The 15,925-nt window shown below is 41.3% G+C and overlaps 1 protein-coding gene across 2 annotated transcripts in view; it reads left to right on the top strand.

Moving 5' to 3' along the window:
- Positions 1-11,547, top strand: part of LOC124132038 (LIM/homeobox protein Lhx1-like) — a 58,231-nt gene extending 46,684 nt beyond the window's left edge. Inside the window, exons 5-6 of one of the 2 annotated variants that reach the window (XM_046495620.2) lie at positions 2,348-2,446; positions 9,004-11,547. In XM_046495620.2, coding sequence (XP_046351576.1) covers positions 2,348-2,446; positions 9,004-9,188 — 284 coding nt within the window. In that variant the 3' untranslated portion in view covers positions 9,189-11,547. Of the gene's footprint in view, positions 1-2,347; positions 2,489-9,003 lie in introns of both variants that reach the window. The other variant, XM_046495619.2, reaches the window with a different exon arrangement.
- The last annotated feature ends 4,378 nt before the right edge of the window (positions 11,548-15,925 follow it).

Here is a 15,925-nt window from a genome sequence, read left to right as displayed (position 1 = left end):
ATTAATTTGCACATGAAGAATCAAAGACAATGTATTGACAAAAACTAAGGATAATAACGTGATTAGTCACATCAGACCATGGGGTGCTGGACTGCTCTCGGTGAGTTGTTTGTTAATACATGTCGGTATATCGACAACACATGTCGGAGAATAGTTATAGAAAATCACTCATATAAACACATTATTAGTTCCGGAACTACACACAGGAATAGAGTTAACAAGTTCACATGAAGGAAACAAATTGAATCCATGAAACGAAACATGCACTGGATCCCTCCATCGCTTGTGCGTCACTTAATAGTTGGCGGGTGAGTCGGTATGACTGCAAAGCCAGTGAACTCTACATTAATTATTTCTGTGTGCATTAATGTGAACGAATATATTTGCATTTGTCATCAACGGAATTTGTATACTTGTATTGGATTTATTGCAATTTTATAAATGATATGTTTCTGAAAATATATTGATAATACAGAGATAGGGATATAGAGGTAACGGTATATATCTGTAACTGTCACTGTACATTGAAACCCCGGTAATCCGGACACTGTTAATCTGGACTTCCCTTTATGGAGAAACACTGATTGGAACCACTCTATAAAACTGGAGCGATGAAACGATATTACAGTATACGTTTGTTAATCTGGACATTTCGTCAATCCGGACAATCTCACCCGGACCGATAACGTCCGGAATAACACGGTTGTCTGGGGAGTCTTCACATTCTCCGAATATTTCTGGGTGGGTTTGACAAGGCAGCGCTTCCTAGGAGAAGCCCCATTCGCTGTCTGGGCTGCGTGTAGAGGGGGCAAGGGCCCTGAGCTGATGATGAGCCTAACCAGCCTGACTGTGCCAGGATCGCCCTAATGCTCTTTGCTGCATTTTGTATTTTAATCTGAAATAATAATATTAATTATATTGAGTATACACAGTCATGTAAAATCAGTTCTTCATGTCTTCATTTTATTTATACTTATATTGAATTACGTTGACAATATATTTCTTACAGTTAACTGAAAAAAAATATTACTTACATATTATAATCAAGTGTTCACAAGGCCTTAGTTCCTATAGTTATACTTCGCATGAGGGGTAGAATCGGTCATCAGCAACCCATGCTGACTTTGTGCCTAACCAGCCTGACTGTGCCAGGATCACCCAAACCCTCTTTGCTGAATGTTTTAATTTAAATCTGTAATAATAATAATAATGATGATAATAATAATAATTATAATAATAATAATGATAATAATCATAATAATAATAATAATAATAATTATAATAATAATGATGATGATGATGATGATGATGATGATGATAATAATAATGATAATAATAATAATATGTGTTATGACACCCACGTATCCAAATACCGAATATGATGTAAAAACACATGTTAATTATTTTATTGAAATGCATGAAAACGTGCACATATTGTACTAAGTATGATCATCGAGCTAGTTATTAAACACCATGATGCATGAAATCATGGTGGTGGTAAATATATGTTACATACGAATACATTAAACATACACCAGCACACGTGTCTGAATACACTTTTATATGCTGTCGTGTGATTAACACCACCACATGGCTGTTCACAAAACTGGCATGAATAGCAATAAGCACGTATTTAAATCCATTCTAAATCTTGTTGAACTTCAAGCCTCAATATGAACGGGATGGTTTGCTGATGGTAGTGACGGGTCGCGCATCTGTGTCGTTCATCTTCGGCAAGGTGTAAGCGACGCTGCAACAGACTGTCCGCTCACCTCGTATCTCGCGACTCTATCGTTACTGTGCTTCATAATGGATCATCGGATTTCATTGTTAATGTATTTGCGCCCTGGTGCCAAGTTCTCCCGACTGTTTTAACGGTTTCACGAATCTAGTATCTATTAATATTGAATTGTAAATTGAAATTGATAAGCTCTCATAAAACATATTTCCATGATTTTTGATCATGTATTTATATTGCCTATGCTGTCGGTGCTAATGCTGTGTATTTTGATGGGGTTTTTATGATTGTAACTGAGATATATGATATATTCGACTAATGTGTTTTGCATATATTCCATTAGAAACAGACTGAAATTATCACATATTTCCTTCATTTACAAGAACTTGGATATATGACACGATATGGTATCATAAATCTTCTAATATAAAAACATAAAATATTTGATTTGTCGATGACTGTTAACGTTCTACACGTATATATTTACAGCTTGATATATTGTGCTTAGTCAGCAAGAATTCTAAATATCCTATTCACTTGTATATGTTGATATGAAACATTAGTATGCGGTAATATGCGGAAAATACAATTTCTTTTTATTATTTTCAGATAATGGACAGGAATTCTATCCTGGTTACCAAGGTTACAACGAGTTTTTCCTAGGACAAGGTCAAGACGGCAGTATTGGTTTTCTGCCCCCCTCGCAAGGTACCCCACCCCTGACATTAGATCCGTCAATGCCCCCGCCAGGTATGTTCAAGGGAGATAATCCCGGCATACCTGTTCCGTGTTCTCTTCAGAACAAACCCCGCCGAGAAACAACTGCACTGACATTATTCAATATTCTACTATAATTTCAAAATATTATGCATCACTTCATTATTCTTAGAAAAATTAAAAGTATGTTTCAATATATAAGGAATTGTTATTCATAATTGTGTCGGCATTCATGATATTTTTACTCAAAATCGTGTCTTTGTTAACGTGATGCTGGTTTGGCTGGACATGAACAAGTGTTTTTTAAAGATAATTTGAAAAAGAAAACAGTGAACCGTTTCTCCCAAGGTTTTGCACGCTCCCCACCACTCGTATCTTGTGTTTTTTCTGTTTTTATGATAATGCAAACGGTCGGGTAGCCTGGTGATTAAATCGTTCGCTAGCCCGGGTTCGATTCCCTTGAACGATTGTAGCCCTGCACCGTGTCCCCGCCGTGATATTGCTGGAATATTGCTTAAGGCGGCGTAAAACTCAACTCACTCACTCACGCTTATGAGAATAGCGAATTACTTCAACTAAACACCTCTTGCTTGTAGTGTTGTGCCCGTAGAACGACTTGCCTCTGTTTAAACTAATAACGCTTCAATAACTACCACGGCCTGTCAACCCCTGGTATATCAACTCTTTGAGCATCCGGGCGGGCTGGTTGTAATTAAGTGTGTTTGGTAACACAAGTCTGCGATAGTAACTTGTTAAGAATCGCCGACCAAGAAAGTAATTAGTCACCCATCAATATGCTAATAGAACTTGCGCAATCCAATAAGAAGCTCAGTGGTACTTGACAATTATTATGCAAGCTAGCGGTGTGTTTACAAACACTATTACAATGTTAAGGACATGGTGGCGGTAGACTCTCTCCATCTTCTCCTAGTGGAGCATATGGACAACGGTCTCCTCCCTGTGACATCGAAGCTTTGTGCTCTTGCTTCCTTCTTCAACATTCAATAGTAATTAAGTCCTTCACAACAGAACCTCAGCGTTCTGCTTTTCGTTAGGTCATTAATTACGTCTGTGAAAAAGAAGTCCCAGAAAGGCCTTCCTGGTCGAGATTTGTGATAGACTAAACGAGACCGCCCAAGGCCCAGTAGAACTCTTCAGCGCAGGAAGTCCAAAAAGGACAAGTTCAATAGTTCTCCAGTCTTGAAGTCACAGAAGTTTGTGAACGGCACGAGTATGTAGCCTGTTCGAGCTACCACTGATTTATATCGCGAATCCCCGTGCTACCGGCCATTCTCTCACAAATATGAGCCGTGCCTTTAATTACAAAGGATGATTGCATAGATCGAGTGTTATGATATGCCGCGAGGGAGAGCGGGGCTTGAGCAAATGCCGCCATTCCAAGGAGTTATAGGAAATTTATCCGTAGAGTCTTGGAGATCATCTATCACCAAGTATCCCCCTTCCCCCTTCCCGTTATCTTCCCAAAGCCCGGGGGATTATGCTCAATCGATTATGTCCCTCACCCAGCTGACTCCAGACCGGCTGTATAGAGAGTGTGTTTTGACAGGCGCTTTTTATAATTATCTGTCGATTATGGTCGAAGGGCTCAACTCAATGGTTGTCTTCAGGGTCGGTACTTGCCACCCATGAAATAAAGACATCACTAGCCGGAAAGGAAAGATTAATATCGAAAGATTATGCAAAAGAATTCTTTGGACCGTTGACTTGATGTGCCCGGAAATATAAAAGAAAGAAAACTTTCTTCAGAAGAGCTGCTTGAAAAACTTGACTCATGCTTAATTAAAGATGAGCATGGTCATGCTTGGACCATAGTCACGTGATCTATTGGAGATTTATAAGTAAAAATAGTTTTGCTAACGGCGAATCTTTTCTTATTTAAATACATTGTTTTGGATTTATGAGCATACCGAAACACGCAGGGGTCATAATCATTTCAATTATGCCACGACATAGGAGGTCGTGTTTAAGAACCCTTATGATCAGCTGAAGAGAAGCTTTCACTAACCTAGACCTACTTCACCCCGCTTCAAAAAGCCATCGGTCCCCTGAACACGAAGCATGGTGCGATTTTATCAGCTTATAATTCAAAACAGAATGTCGTTTTAGTGTTTTCGCCAACTTAAAAGGGTGCGTACGAGGTGCGTAAATGTAAGACACTTGCGCACGTGCATGCCAAGAGCGCACACGGCTCGGGGAAACATATATCCACGATGCGGACTTTAAATTCGTTTCGGCGCCCGCTCCATTCCGCAAATGTTCTACACTTGTGTCTGTCGCTCAGAGCCCCCTATCGGCAGCCCTCCTCGCAGTAGGTGAAGCGACCTCTGGTGGCAACGAAGGAAATCAATTAATTTCGTAAAGAGAACAACATTGTGTGAATATTTCCATACTCAGTGTTTTGCAGAAGCATCTGTTTGTATGTATTGAATGTACCTAACGGAATGAGGTCTCGGCCGTGGGGATCGCTGGCCAACTGATTGCTTTCCGTGACCTCCAACATGGGTTCAGACCTCCTGATAATTCTTAAAAGATCCGTGTCCACCGTAAATTATGCAATAAATAACCCTAGGCTTAGTGCCCCGTAAACATATATCTTCTAGTCCAGTTCGATGAGGTCGTTCTTGAAGCGAGGGACAAACTCGCCTTCATTCACAACGTTGTTCAGCAAGTTCACGCTGTCAATCAATCATTTCTGTAACATCTGTCCCTTTTTACAAACTTATATCTGGGAACGTCAATATACCTGCCGTGTTGTGTGAATGAAATTAGAAACAGAAACACGATTGGTTTTGTTTTAACTCAAGGCCAAGGAAACTGTTTAATCCTTTAAAATATATATTTCTAAAATTAAACAAGCCGTCAGATCATTTTTAAATTTAAACTTTAAATAGGGAGTGTTTTATCCACGAGCGATGATAAAAATGTGTTTCAATTTAAATGATCTCAGTTGCTTCGAAAAGAATCACAGTATAAAATATAATTATTACACATCGAGGGCAAGAACACGTTCTGGTATCAATCTATGCACGTGGCCGTGCATGCTGGTGCATAAGGCAAATAATTTGACAGATAATGCATATTAACACTGACACCTTGTGCTTACAACCCTACGAACAAGACATTGCCCATCAAACAGGAATAATGACGTCATCGCTAATATTGCCTCGCCCCAACAACGGAAGATTTAGATTTGTCACAACGCAGGAACTACATCCCCGTCGTGGTCGTCGTGTGGTATTTTTCTCAACATATCGGAAATGCTGTTTTGTAGATGAGGACGGCCATGTTCTGGCACATACGATGTCCATAGTCAAATAGACATATGGTAATTCGAAAAGTATTCTCAACTGCCTAATTAACACTCCAAACACTCCGGCTTTGCTGGGCCGTGAGGGAGAATAATTTCTCGCACTTGGCGGCTGCCAGCGACATTTTAGCTTCAAATGGTTGCTATCTCCGTCTTTGTTCACTCCGAGCACGTGTTTGACTATCGATCTTCACGGATAGCAGGTCCGGGCTTACTTCCGGGATGGGGTCAAGTCTGCTCCATAGTCGCCCCTCTGCCATTTGTTGTGCAAACTTTGTCACGTCTTCTTTGAAAATAGTTCCGTCACGCTTGGCGTTATCTGGACACTTCACAACGCACTTCCGGCCTTTCACACTCCTGATCTTTCAACCTGCCATGCATAATTGTTGGCATGTGAGGGGGCTACTTTTCGGCCATTGTGTAAAAATAGTGTCAAGAACTACATCGACTATGACCACTACTACATAGCACTCTTGTTGTTATTACAACAACGACTACATGTACTACTGCCACTTTTTCTTCTGCCATTCAGTTCATCTGACACTGAACGGCGTAAAACACTATATGGATTGGTACGTGTCGCAGAGGAAAAAACAACAGTTTCTTAATAGTACTTCTGCTAGCAAGACAGCTACTACTACTACTACTACTATACTACTACTTATGGTATCCAGAAATATTTACCTTTCTGTGAATCCCGAAATGGGCTAAAACCAAAAACGTGTAATCCAAAATATATAATTTGTTACATTTGATGCTTTTTAAAAGGCAGTGTGTAACCATCCTGGGCTTCATTCAACAAACCTAACGTTGGATTGATTACATTCTGACGTTAACTCGAGATTCTCTCCTCCCCCCTCCTCCCTATACTATAAGCCTCCCCGAAACAGCGTCCCCGCCACCACGCCTGTTACCAACACAAACCGTTACACTCCGCTTTACGCCTTCACCGACTGCTGCCCGACAACCATGACGACGACTGCAGTGACACACGCCGACAGACACAGCTGTTGTCAGGTCGCCTACCTATATCGACAGAGAGAATGCCCGACTGTCATTCACCATCCTTCTCACGTTCGTTCCACCCGTGCTGACAGAAAGTATTCCTCACGACGATGTTTGATTGTCAGATGGAGATGTTTCACTCATCAACGTATTTTCCCCCCTCTCGCCCCCCATTCCCGGCATGGGTGGTGTTTCGTTCACCCATACAGTCAGGGCAACGTAATACTGTACTCTACAAATGTACAGACGCAGCGAAGCAATATCAGTTTTGAAGAAACTCCCATTTGCTATACGGATTAGGCGGAATATTAATCGCGCGGAGTCGATCTGTATTCAAGGTTCTTAAAACTCGGAATAGTCTCGGCTTACCAATTCAACTAAAATGCCAACATGGACACCGAAGGCTTTCGGGGGACCGCTCATTTTCAATTTTCAAAAGGAACATTTTACCATTTCCAATTGTATCTAAGACCCAACGTATGCCGATAGATATGACCAAAAGTGCCTTTCCGGAAACCTTAAATCCTCCTGTCTTGAGATGAGGTATTTTTCTTGCCTTCATTCGACTTCACGATTACCTAAATCGCCCCTCCTGTTCTTTTAGCTGCCTTCATATCGTTCCATCTCGTTTGAAGCCCAGTGGCTGAGTTTTATGGCCATACACTGGCCATTTATGTCAAAAGAGGCAGAGAGGTTCTGGTTCCAGCAAGTTTGAAGGGGGCCATTGTTTGTCTCCTGTGTCTCGGAAGGTCCATAAAATGCCAGAAAGAGAATGTTTAACATGAGAATCAGCCAAACTTTTCACCAATGTTCGTGTTCTTCACGCCATGCATCTAGATACCGGCTTTAAACTTGATAAATGTCCGTTTGAGCATGTGCGTGTGCCTTGAAGGCAGCGTGCGCGGAAGTTCTCAATACTTTACCCGCATCTTTATCCAAATCCGTGCATTCCATGCCATAAACGATTTTTATGACCCTCTCCCCAGACCGTTTTTGAGTTCTGACAACCTAGAATCTCAAGGCATGTGTTAGATATACCTTCTCCATGCACCGAGCAGCGAAATATTCAACAAAGCGGTACTAGATTTGTTGTGACTTGGCCTTTCTTTGACTAAATCACGACCCTTTGATTTCTCCAGAACGGTTTATCGTTGCCTAATTAGACGCATATGGCCACAGCGTGCAGGAGAGGAGGTTTCGAAGACGCTAGGAAAGATCTTATCGCTACAAGTCACCACTGCATTCCGTTGGTACAAAAAACGACCACTTCGTTGGTTGTTTCAACTGTCTACGCAGCGTTCCCAAAGTGCTTTAGGATTGTAAACTCCCAGCAATCTCTAGCTCATGGTTTATATGACGCCCAAACTGTCACCGGAATTTATCTTCAGGAAAATACTAGCATTTTGCCCATGTCCCTTCAATGGGTGTTGACGGCTCTAAGATTTTTGAAGTGAAATGATGATAAACAAACGACCCAAACAAAACTTAATAGGTTCCTTAAATGGCTCTGTCGTACATTTCCTCTGTGTTTTCCTCTTGATATAATCAGACGTTAAAACACTTGAATTACTGGACATGTCCCTAGTTTGTTTAGGTTTGTTTGTTTGTTTGTTTGTTGTTTAACTAACGCCGCACTCCGCGATATTGCAGCTATATGGCGGCGGTCTGTAAATAAACGAGTCTGGACCAGACAATCCAGTGATTGACATCATGAACATCGATCCATGCAATTGAGATACGATGACGTCAACCAAGTCAGCGAGCCTGTCCACCCGATCCCGTTAGTCGCCTTTTACGGCAAGCTTGGTTTGCTGAAGACCTAGTCTACCCCTGATCTTCACGGGTCTAGTTTTTTAGGAATCTACCATAAATCTGTGGATGTTTGTTTGGATGCCACGTTTGTGTTTGGGTGTCGTGAAACACGTCGCCGATAACGATACATACTCATCGTATCACCGCAAATAATTGTCAAGCCATGATAGTGTGGAAGAGACATTTATGACCAGGCTTATCTGCTGATGCATATCTCAAATTAGGCGTTACCAAATTTGGAATATGAAGCTTTGAAGCCAGTCGGAAATATTTGTTCATTATACGAAATATGTCTTTCCTTATTTTTATGTCCGATTTAAGATGAGATGCTGTACATTGTTTTTGGTTTTTTTTCACAAGAAATATGTGAATATGTTTTAACAAAGATGTTATTTATTTTCAGGGTTGGGACAGGAGGGTCAGTTTCTACCTGGAGATATCCTTCCGCCAGCATCCACACCCGAGCCAATGCCGCTTCACGGACATGACGGTTCGTTTATTCCGCGCTCAATTCCTGGGACTCCTTTCAGCCAGTCTCTTTCCCAGTCCCTCAGTCACCATCACCCGGAAATGTCTGAAGCATGGTGACAGTGAATTTGCCGTGCGCAGTGAAGATGCGCAAACACATCACGGGTCAAACCTTAAAGTACTGGGACGGTACAGAACTATTAGAGAGTGTCCGAGATGACTGTGGCACGTGTAGACATGGCTTGGAAATGTGTGCTGAATTGTGATTAATGGCTGTCCACATACGGGCAATTGGATGACGCAACTTCCTGTACACTGAATTCTGGGAAAAACGACTGGACAGCGACGCGTGTGCGGAAGCGCTACGTTTCACTCAAACAACATGTCTCGTGTGTATTAAGGATCAATGCATCTCGAGGGAAGGCTTCCCCTAATGTGCCATGGACACAGTGTAGCTCGACCTTCGAGATATCCGGACTAAATGTACATTTGGTAAAACAGATGTTGATTTTACATAATATTGAAGCATAATTTAAATTTGTACATAATTCGTCATTTTTCGTGACAAGCATAATGTCTGTCCTCTGTCTGTGTGTATTTTGTTCAATGTCTGCCATCATCTGCCACCGTGTGGGAGGTATATTTAAGATGAACTTCGTAAGACCCTACGACCCTTAGCTGTAACCTAGATGTAAAGAAGTCCCTAATTTATGCTGGAAAACTTCAGTCGCTCGTTTAAGCTTAACACAGTCCTAAAACTGTTTACCCAAGCGCGTGGCTCGAATAACGGCCGGGGTGAAAGGGTACACGTACCCGGTACTGCGTACGAACTGTCTACGCAGACCACGTAACTACTCATCCAGTTAAGCCCCATGTTGACTGCAGTTGAAAGCACAAAGCCAGTACATGTACAATGTTTTATCTCATTTGACTTCAATTATCTCCCTTCTTCGCGACTAAACGTTTGAAGCTCGCGACAATGTCCTTGCGCGTCCGCCATGCCCTCCGTCCTTTTCTATCCCGTATTCGTTTGAAACAAATGGGTAAGAGCTATGTCAATCTACCGCCATAAATGCCCCATAGAAAGGTTTGCAGAATGGTTGGAACAATTTGGCTTTGAAACCTAAACTAAGTTAGTCTCGGCTCCATTTTCTGAGTAAACATGCTTTAGGTTTTGAAATAAAATGGAAGGTCTCTGAGGACAGTCACGTGACGCATACACGCACGAGATTCCAAAGCCGTCAGGTCTCAAGGGGAGCGCTATTACAAAGGTAAACTTGCTTCCCGCGACGAGGAATGAAATTTTAATGGATAATCCGTTAGCGATTTAATACCTCGGCGGCAACTGAGAGCTTTTAATTCTTCCTCTGTTGTTCGATGCGGGCTGAGATTTGATATTCGCTCAAATACCAAACATATCGTAATTGTGTGCGATGTTTACCTGGCGTACTTGTGTAGGGGCCGTTGCAAGGGGAGGAAATCACATCAACTCTAAGCAGTCTTGCATATTAAATTAAAGAGGTCTTTATTCATCTGCCTCAACGCGACAATAACGTTATGAATCGCTCGGCTGGAATTACTGTTTATTTTCGGAGGGGACCTTCACTAACCGTTATAATTTACATTCAAACGGTAACCCACAAAATCCATTACCAGATTCATCGTCAGAAAACACACACAACAATCGCTTTGGAATCATTTGTATCCATATAATCATGCGAAACAATGGCTGAAATAGCTGTACTCAACGTACGAAACAACGGTTTAACAGGGTGATTGACTTCGTATGTTTCCAATTCAATATGGTGGCTCCTTGTGTTCAATGTTCTCTGTTTTATCCTCGTCACAATGTAGTGCTCCCGTGTCATGGATGTGTTTCACCTCAGGTACTTGGTGCAAAGTCCCGTATGAGCTTGGTGTGTCAGGTGTTTTCTCGCCCCGTATGAGCACCAAAAAACAACCGTTCTAAATTATGGGCAACAGATGCGAGTTTTATAAATAAATTTACGACCTTTTTCCAAAAAATCGGAATCACAACTGTTAAGCGTTATGACTGACAGTACCGAAGTAGAAATTTAGATCTACAATGTTGCATCGCGGTTTATTCTGAAATAATTATATTAGATCAATACCCAAAAATTGACAATCGTCACCATCAGAAGTGCTATTCTTCGAATATTTATTTTCAGAATTTTAATTTTATAATTGATACCATCTCCTTTGACAAATTCATTCACAATAGCAAAGGTGCTCACAGTATTATGGAGAAAATACACTGCAGAAATATCAGCTCATACGAATGGATTTTCACCCTCAACAAATTTCGTAAACGATAATTTCCAAACGAATCCTCCAAATTTTGAATGTGAATACCACAACCACTTGCTGTGGTGCTCCGACTGTCGAGCGTTACCGCAGTGAGGACCGCATCAGGCCCAACAGTATAATCCCAAACAAATAAAATGAAATTCCACACCAATTGGTTTTATTTACGTGTTTGTTCAGCACAACCTGGGTCCCAGCAGGACGACAGCCTAAAGGGTTTCCAGTAGTAGTTGCAGGTCCTGAGCTTGTTGGGGACGAGAAGATGGGGAGTCGGCTCAATGCAATATGAGGTCCAGATGGGGGATAATAGCTCACTCGAGATTCTGCAATGTTCACACGTTGAAACGGAACAAGGGGATGAAAAAGGTTGAAACACGTTGGAGAAAATATGTCCATCTCTATCGTGTTTATCATAGACAATTGGGCCTTCGGTGGTGAACAGAATATGACGTTTTAAGCTCTAAGATGTGTTGGTATACAGCGTATATAGTTACTGTTTACGGAGCTCGCCAAGATTGGTCTATCATTGACACCATGCAACATTTCACTTGGTTTCCTAAATATGATATACATGAGAATCAAACGATGATATTCACAACATACATCTGGTCCATCTTACCCAGTTCAGACGATATACATGACTGATATTAAATTATATACGTACTAATTATCAGATGATATATGTGATAAATATCAACAAATTATCAAATAATATACGTGACAATCATTATCAGATATACATAACTCAGTTACTGATATACATGGCCAACCAAGATGATATACACGGCGAAATAAATATATACATCACGATTATCTGATGATATACATGACAATTTTCACATAATAATCATTACAAGTTTCAGATGATATACATGGCAATTATCAGATGATATACATGACAATTGTCAGATGATATACGTGACAATTGTTAGGAGATATACATGGCCCTTATTGGGTGATATACATGTCATTTCTCAGATGATAAACATGACAATGCACAGATGATATACGTGGCATGTATTAGAAGATACACGTTACATTAGCAAGGCGATATATCCTAACAATTATAAGATATATCCTTGAAAGTTATACAATGATATACAACCACAAGATCTTATATGACAATGTACAGTAAAGAGTTACATATTGTTCAGGTGAACAATTGACTTGCCTTTTCGTGTGTTTGTGACGGGTGCCACCGGCGGGGCAGGGTACGCCCACCTTTTCGCGAACACCTGGTATCATCACTATTTGATAGTGATTCATAAACACATGCTCATGATACAGTCTGCTGGAGACACGTGAAAACAACCATGGTGTATCACAAGTTTATATACACGACTGATAACCTCCCCGCGTCTGCAGTGTTTTTACGATTTATGAAAAAGTTTACAGTTCGTATGATTTATTTATTAAAGTAACATCATATACACAGGCAGTAGGGTCCTGGCAAAGATAACAGAACACAGTTGATATTAGAACAGTCCCATCATGTTTACATGGGGCATTGTTATTTAGATATAGTATTTTTGATATAACGTCACAGGGATATATACAAGAACTTTGAATTAATTAAGAGAGGAAGACTTTTCCATATCGATATATACGGCACAGAGTATTTGACCTGAAGCTGCTATTGCCATATATACAACTGGAATAGGTTAAGCAACGCTTCTGATATATTTCGAAATGACAGCCATTTTAAGGAGAATCGGATCCTGTAATAATTTGTTGAAATACATTTGTTCGTATTTTATTAAACGACCGATGATATGCTTTATAACTGTTCCACGGCAATTGTTTTTTTCGACTATCCTTCTTCGCGGCTAATAATATGACCCATCTGGGCAAACAGTATGTTCTTGTTCTTGTTCAAACATATCACAGGTGTCGTTGGTATCATTGATAAAATTTAAAACGATGTCTTATTAAATATTTCCTAAAGATATATGTAATGTCGGGATATATGTAGCTAAAGAAGGGTTGTGATTAACTTTGTTCTTGATGTACATAGACTCAGCCAATTGCTGCAAGATCCATCACACGATTACCACACAACAACCCATACAGTACCTGCAGGTACTTAACTTACCACGCAAATTTATCTCTGCTTATCGAAGACTGACATGTTATATTAGAACTAAATACACTCCCCAGGGAGATATTTCGAATTCCCCGGAAACCTCCGGAAATCACCGGAACGAAAAATGAGCATCTGCGATGTAACCGAAACTGTCAATTACGTCATCGCCACCCAAGGCGCGGACACTTTATATACTTGACCATCTGCCGGACAGTTGTTGGTGTCCATCTGCTCCGACTGACCACACGGGGGCGTGGTTAACATGCCCCACGTGGATTTAAATAGACACACGCGAGTCTAATACTTCCCCTGGCAGCTAAAGATAATAGTCGCATTGTACGCTGAGTAGCTCCAACACGGATTAGACAGGGATCGTCTCCACCTTTGAACTCCCGCCAGTCGATATCACATTATGCTGGACATTATGAAGGGGTGTTTACATGCGACTGCAGGCTTAGACCCAGCGGATGTGAATGAGTAATTACACAAATCAGGTTTTGTTTAACTCACAGTGATCATGTACGATGTACGTTTCTTTAAGGCGGAACCAGTTGGTAAAATAGGGAAAGTGTGAATACCTTTTCGGACAGTATGAATATTGGAGTGGGGTGGGAAGAGGGTGGGGAGTGAGGTGTACCGACCATCTACTATCATGGAGTGGGGTGGGGAGTTGGAGGGGTGAGGAGAGGGATGGGTTCATGTGACTGGACAAGAATATGTTTTCGGTCACTGCTGCATAACAAACAATACCAAACAATACCAAACAATACCAAACAATTAGCAAACAAATTAGTTTTCCATACACCCAGCATGGACAGTGGACCATTTATTTTGGGGCGTAAAACTGAGGTCAAATTATTTGTGTTCAGTATTTTCGGGAAAAGGTTTTTGTGTTAAAAAAATTCAAGGCACCCGCCAGAATATCAAAGGGATGTTCCTTGGATAAAAAGTGGGATTCGTGTAGCCCAATCATACACCTTCGTGTTGATAAATAAACGTCAAGGGACACATCCATGTCTGCCTTTCCTTTGTACCTCTTTCCTGGCTGTCAATATTCGACCATATTCTCTTGTAGTCAGTTGCAAAAAGGTCAAGTAATTTATATCAGCATTTGACGACTATTGGCCACGTTGCTATCCTGACGTTTTACATGGCTATTCTTGTGGGCGAAATTCCGTTCATGTAGACTCGATGGCACCGATGTATTCCCAGTATATGTATATAGAAACAGGGAGATGTTTGTGCATGTCCCAGAGAGACGAGCGTGGGCCGGATCGCGGTATCCCTACACAGTAAAACCATTTTAATACGGACACCCCGTTAATCCTGCCTGTTAATCGGGACGTTTGTTTCTGAGGACGAAAGAACGGAGTCCCATGGTGACGAGCGGTCGTGAGTGTCCGTCTTGTGTCTTGGTTTTCACGATCGGTCAGCGTACCTTAGTGGTCATTGAACTGACCAGGCCAGGTTCTATTTACACATATCGTGTAGTTATGTCAAGGGGGTGATATCTAATGGGCGTGGTTGTGTCAGCTTACGGGTAATATATATCAAAATGTGCAATATCACGGCGGGGGACACCAGAAATGGGCTTCACACATTGTACCCATGTCGGGAATCGAACCCGGGTCTTCGGCGTGACGAGTCTGGACCAGATAATCCAGTGATTGACATCATGAGCATCGATCTACCCAATGGGGATACAATGACATGCATCAACCAAGTCAGCAAGCCTGACCACCCTATGCCGTTAGTCGCCTCTGACGACAAGCATGGGTTGCTGAAGACCAATTCTAACCCGCATCTTCACGGGGGATATAACCCGATAAACCCCACATGCATATGAAGAAGAAGAAGAAGAAGAAGTTTGTTTTATTTGAGTGTGACGTATTGTACATAGTATGTATGTATAGAGATCCATTCCAAAAAATCATTTACATATCAAAAACATTTAAAAACGCCGTTTCCTTGAATGTATTTATGGTATGTAAGGATAAATACACGTACAGTAAAACCCCGTTTATCCAGACGGTTTCTTCTCGGCGATATCAAATGTCTGGAATAACGAGTCATTGTACTGAAAAAATGTCCCTCTAATTGTACATAGACGTTGCCAGCAGCACTTGTCCGGATTAGCGAGGTTCCCCTGTGAGCATCACATGTGCAGGACATGGACGTTTCAGCATGAACTCTTCTATGTTTCTAAACTGCCGGACAAAAGAGAGTATACACCCGTGTTTGTTACCATCTTCCCGAGGCAAGTGAGTTTACTGACTATAAAAGTCCAGTTTCCACCCTTGCCGAACTAGGCTGGTATTATGGAGTTATATTTTGGCTGGACTAACGAGTCTATGCATGGTCCAATCAAAATCGCGCAACGAATTCGAAATCCGGTTCGTAAAATGTCGTGCAGATTTCTGTCAATTGCGGGATTTGCAAAGCATTTGCA

The sequence above is a fragment of the Haliotis rufescens genome, unplaced genomic scaffold (genome assembly GCF_023055435.1).
Source record: "Haliotis rufescens isolate VD_foot unplaced genomic scaffold, xgHalRufe1.0.p SCAF_15, whole genome shotgun sequence".
NCBI lineage: Eukaryota > Metazoa > Mollusca > Gastropoda > Lepetellida > Haliotidae > Haliotis > Haliotis rufescens.
This window is presented reverse-complemented; position numbering and strand designations above follow the sequence as displayed.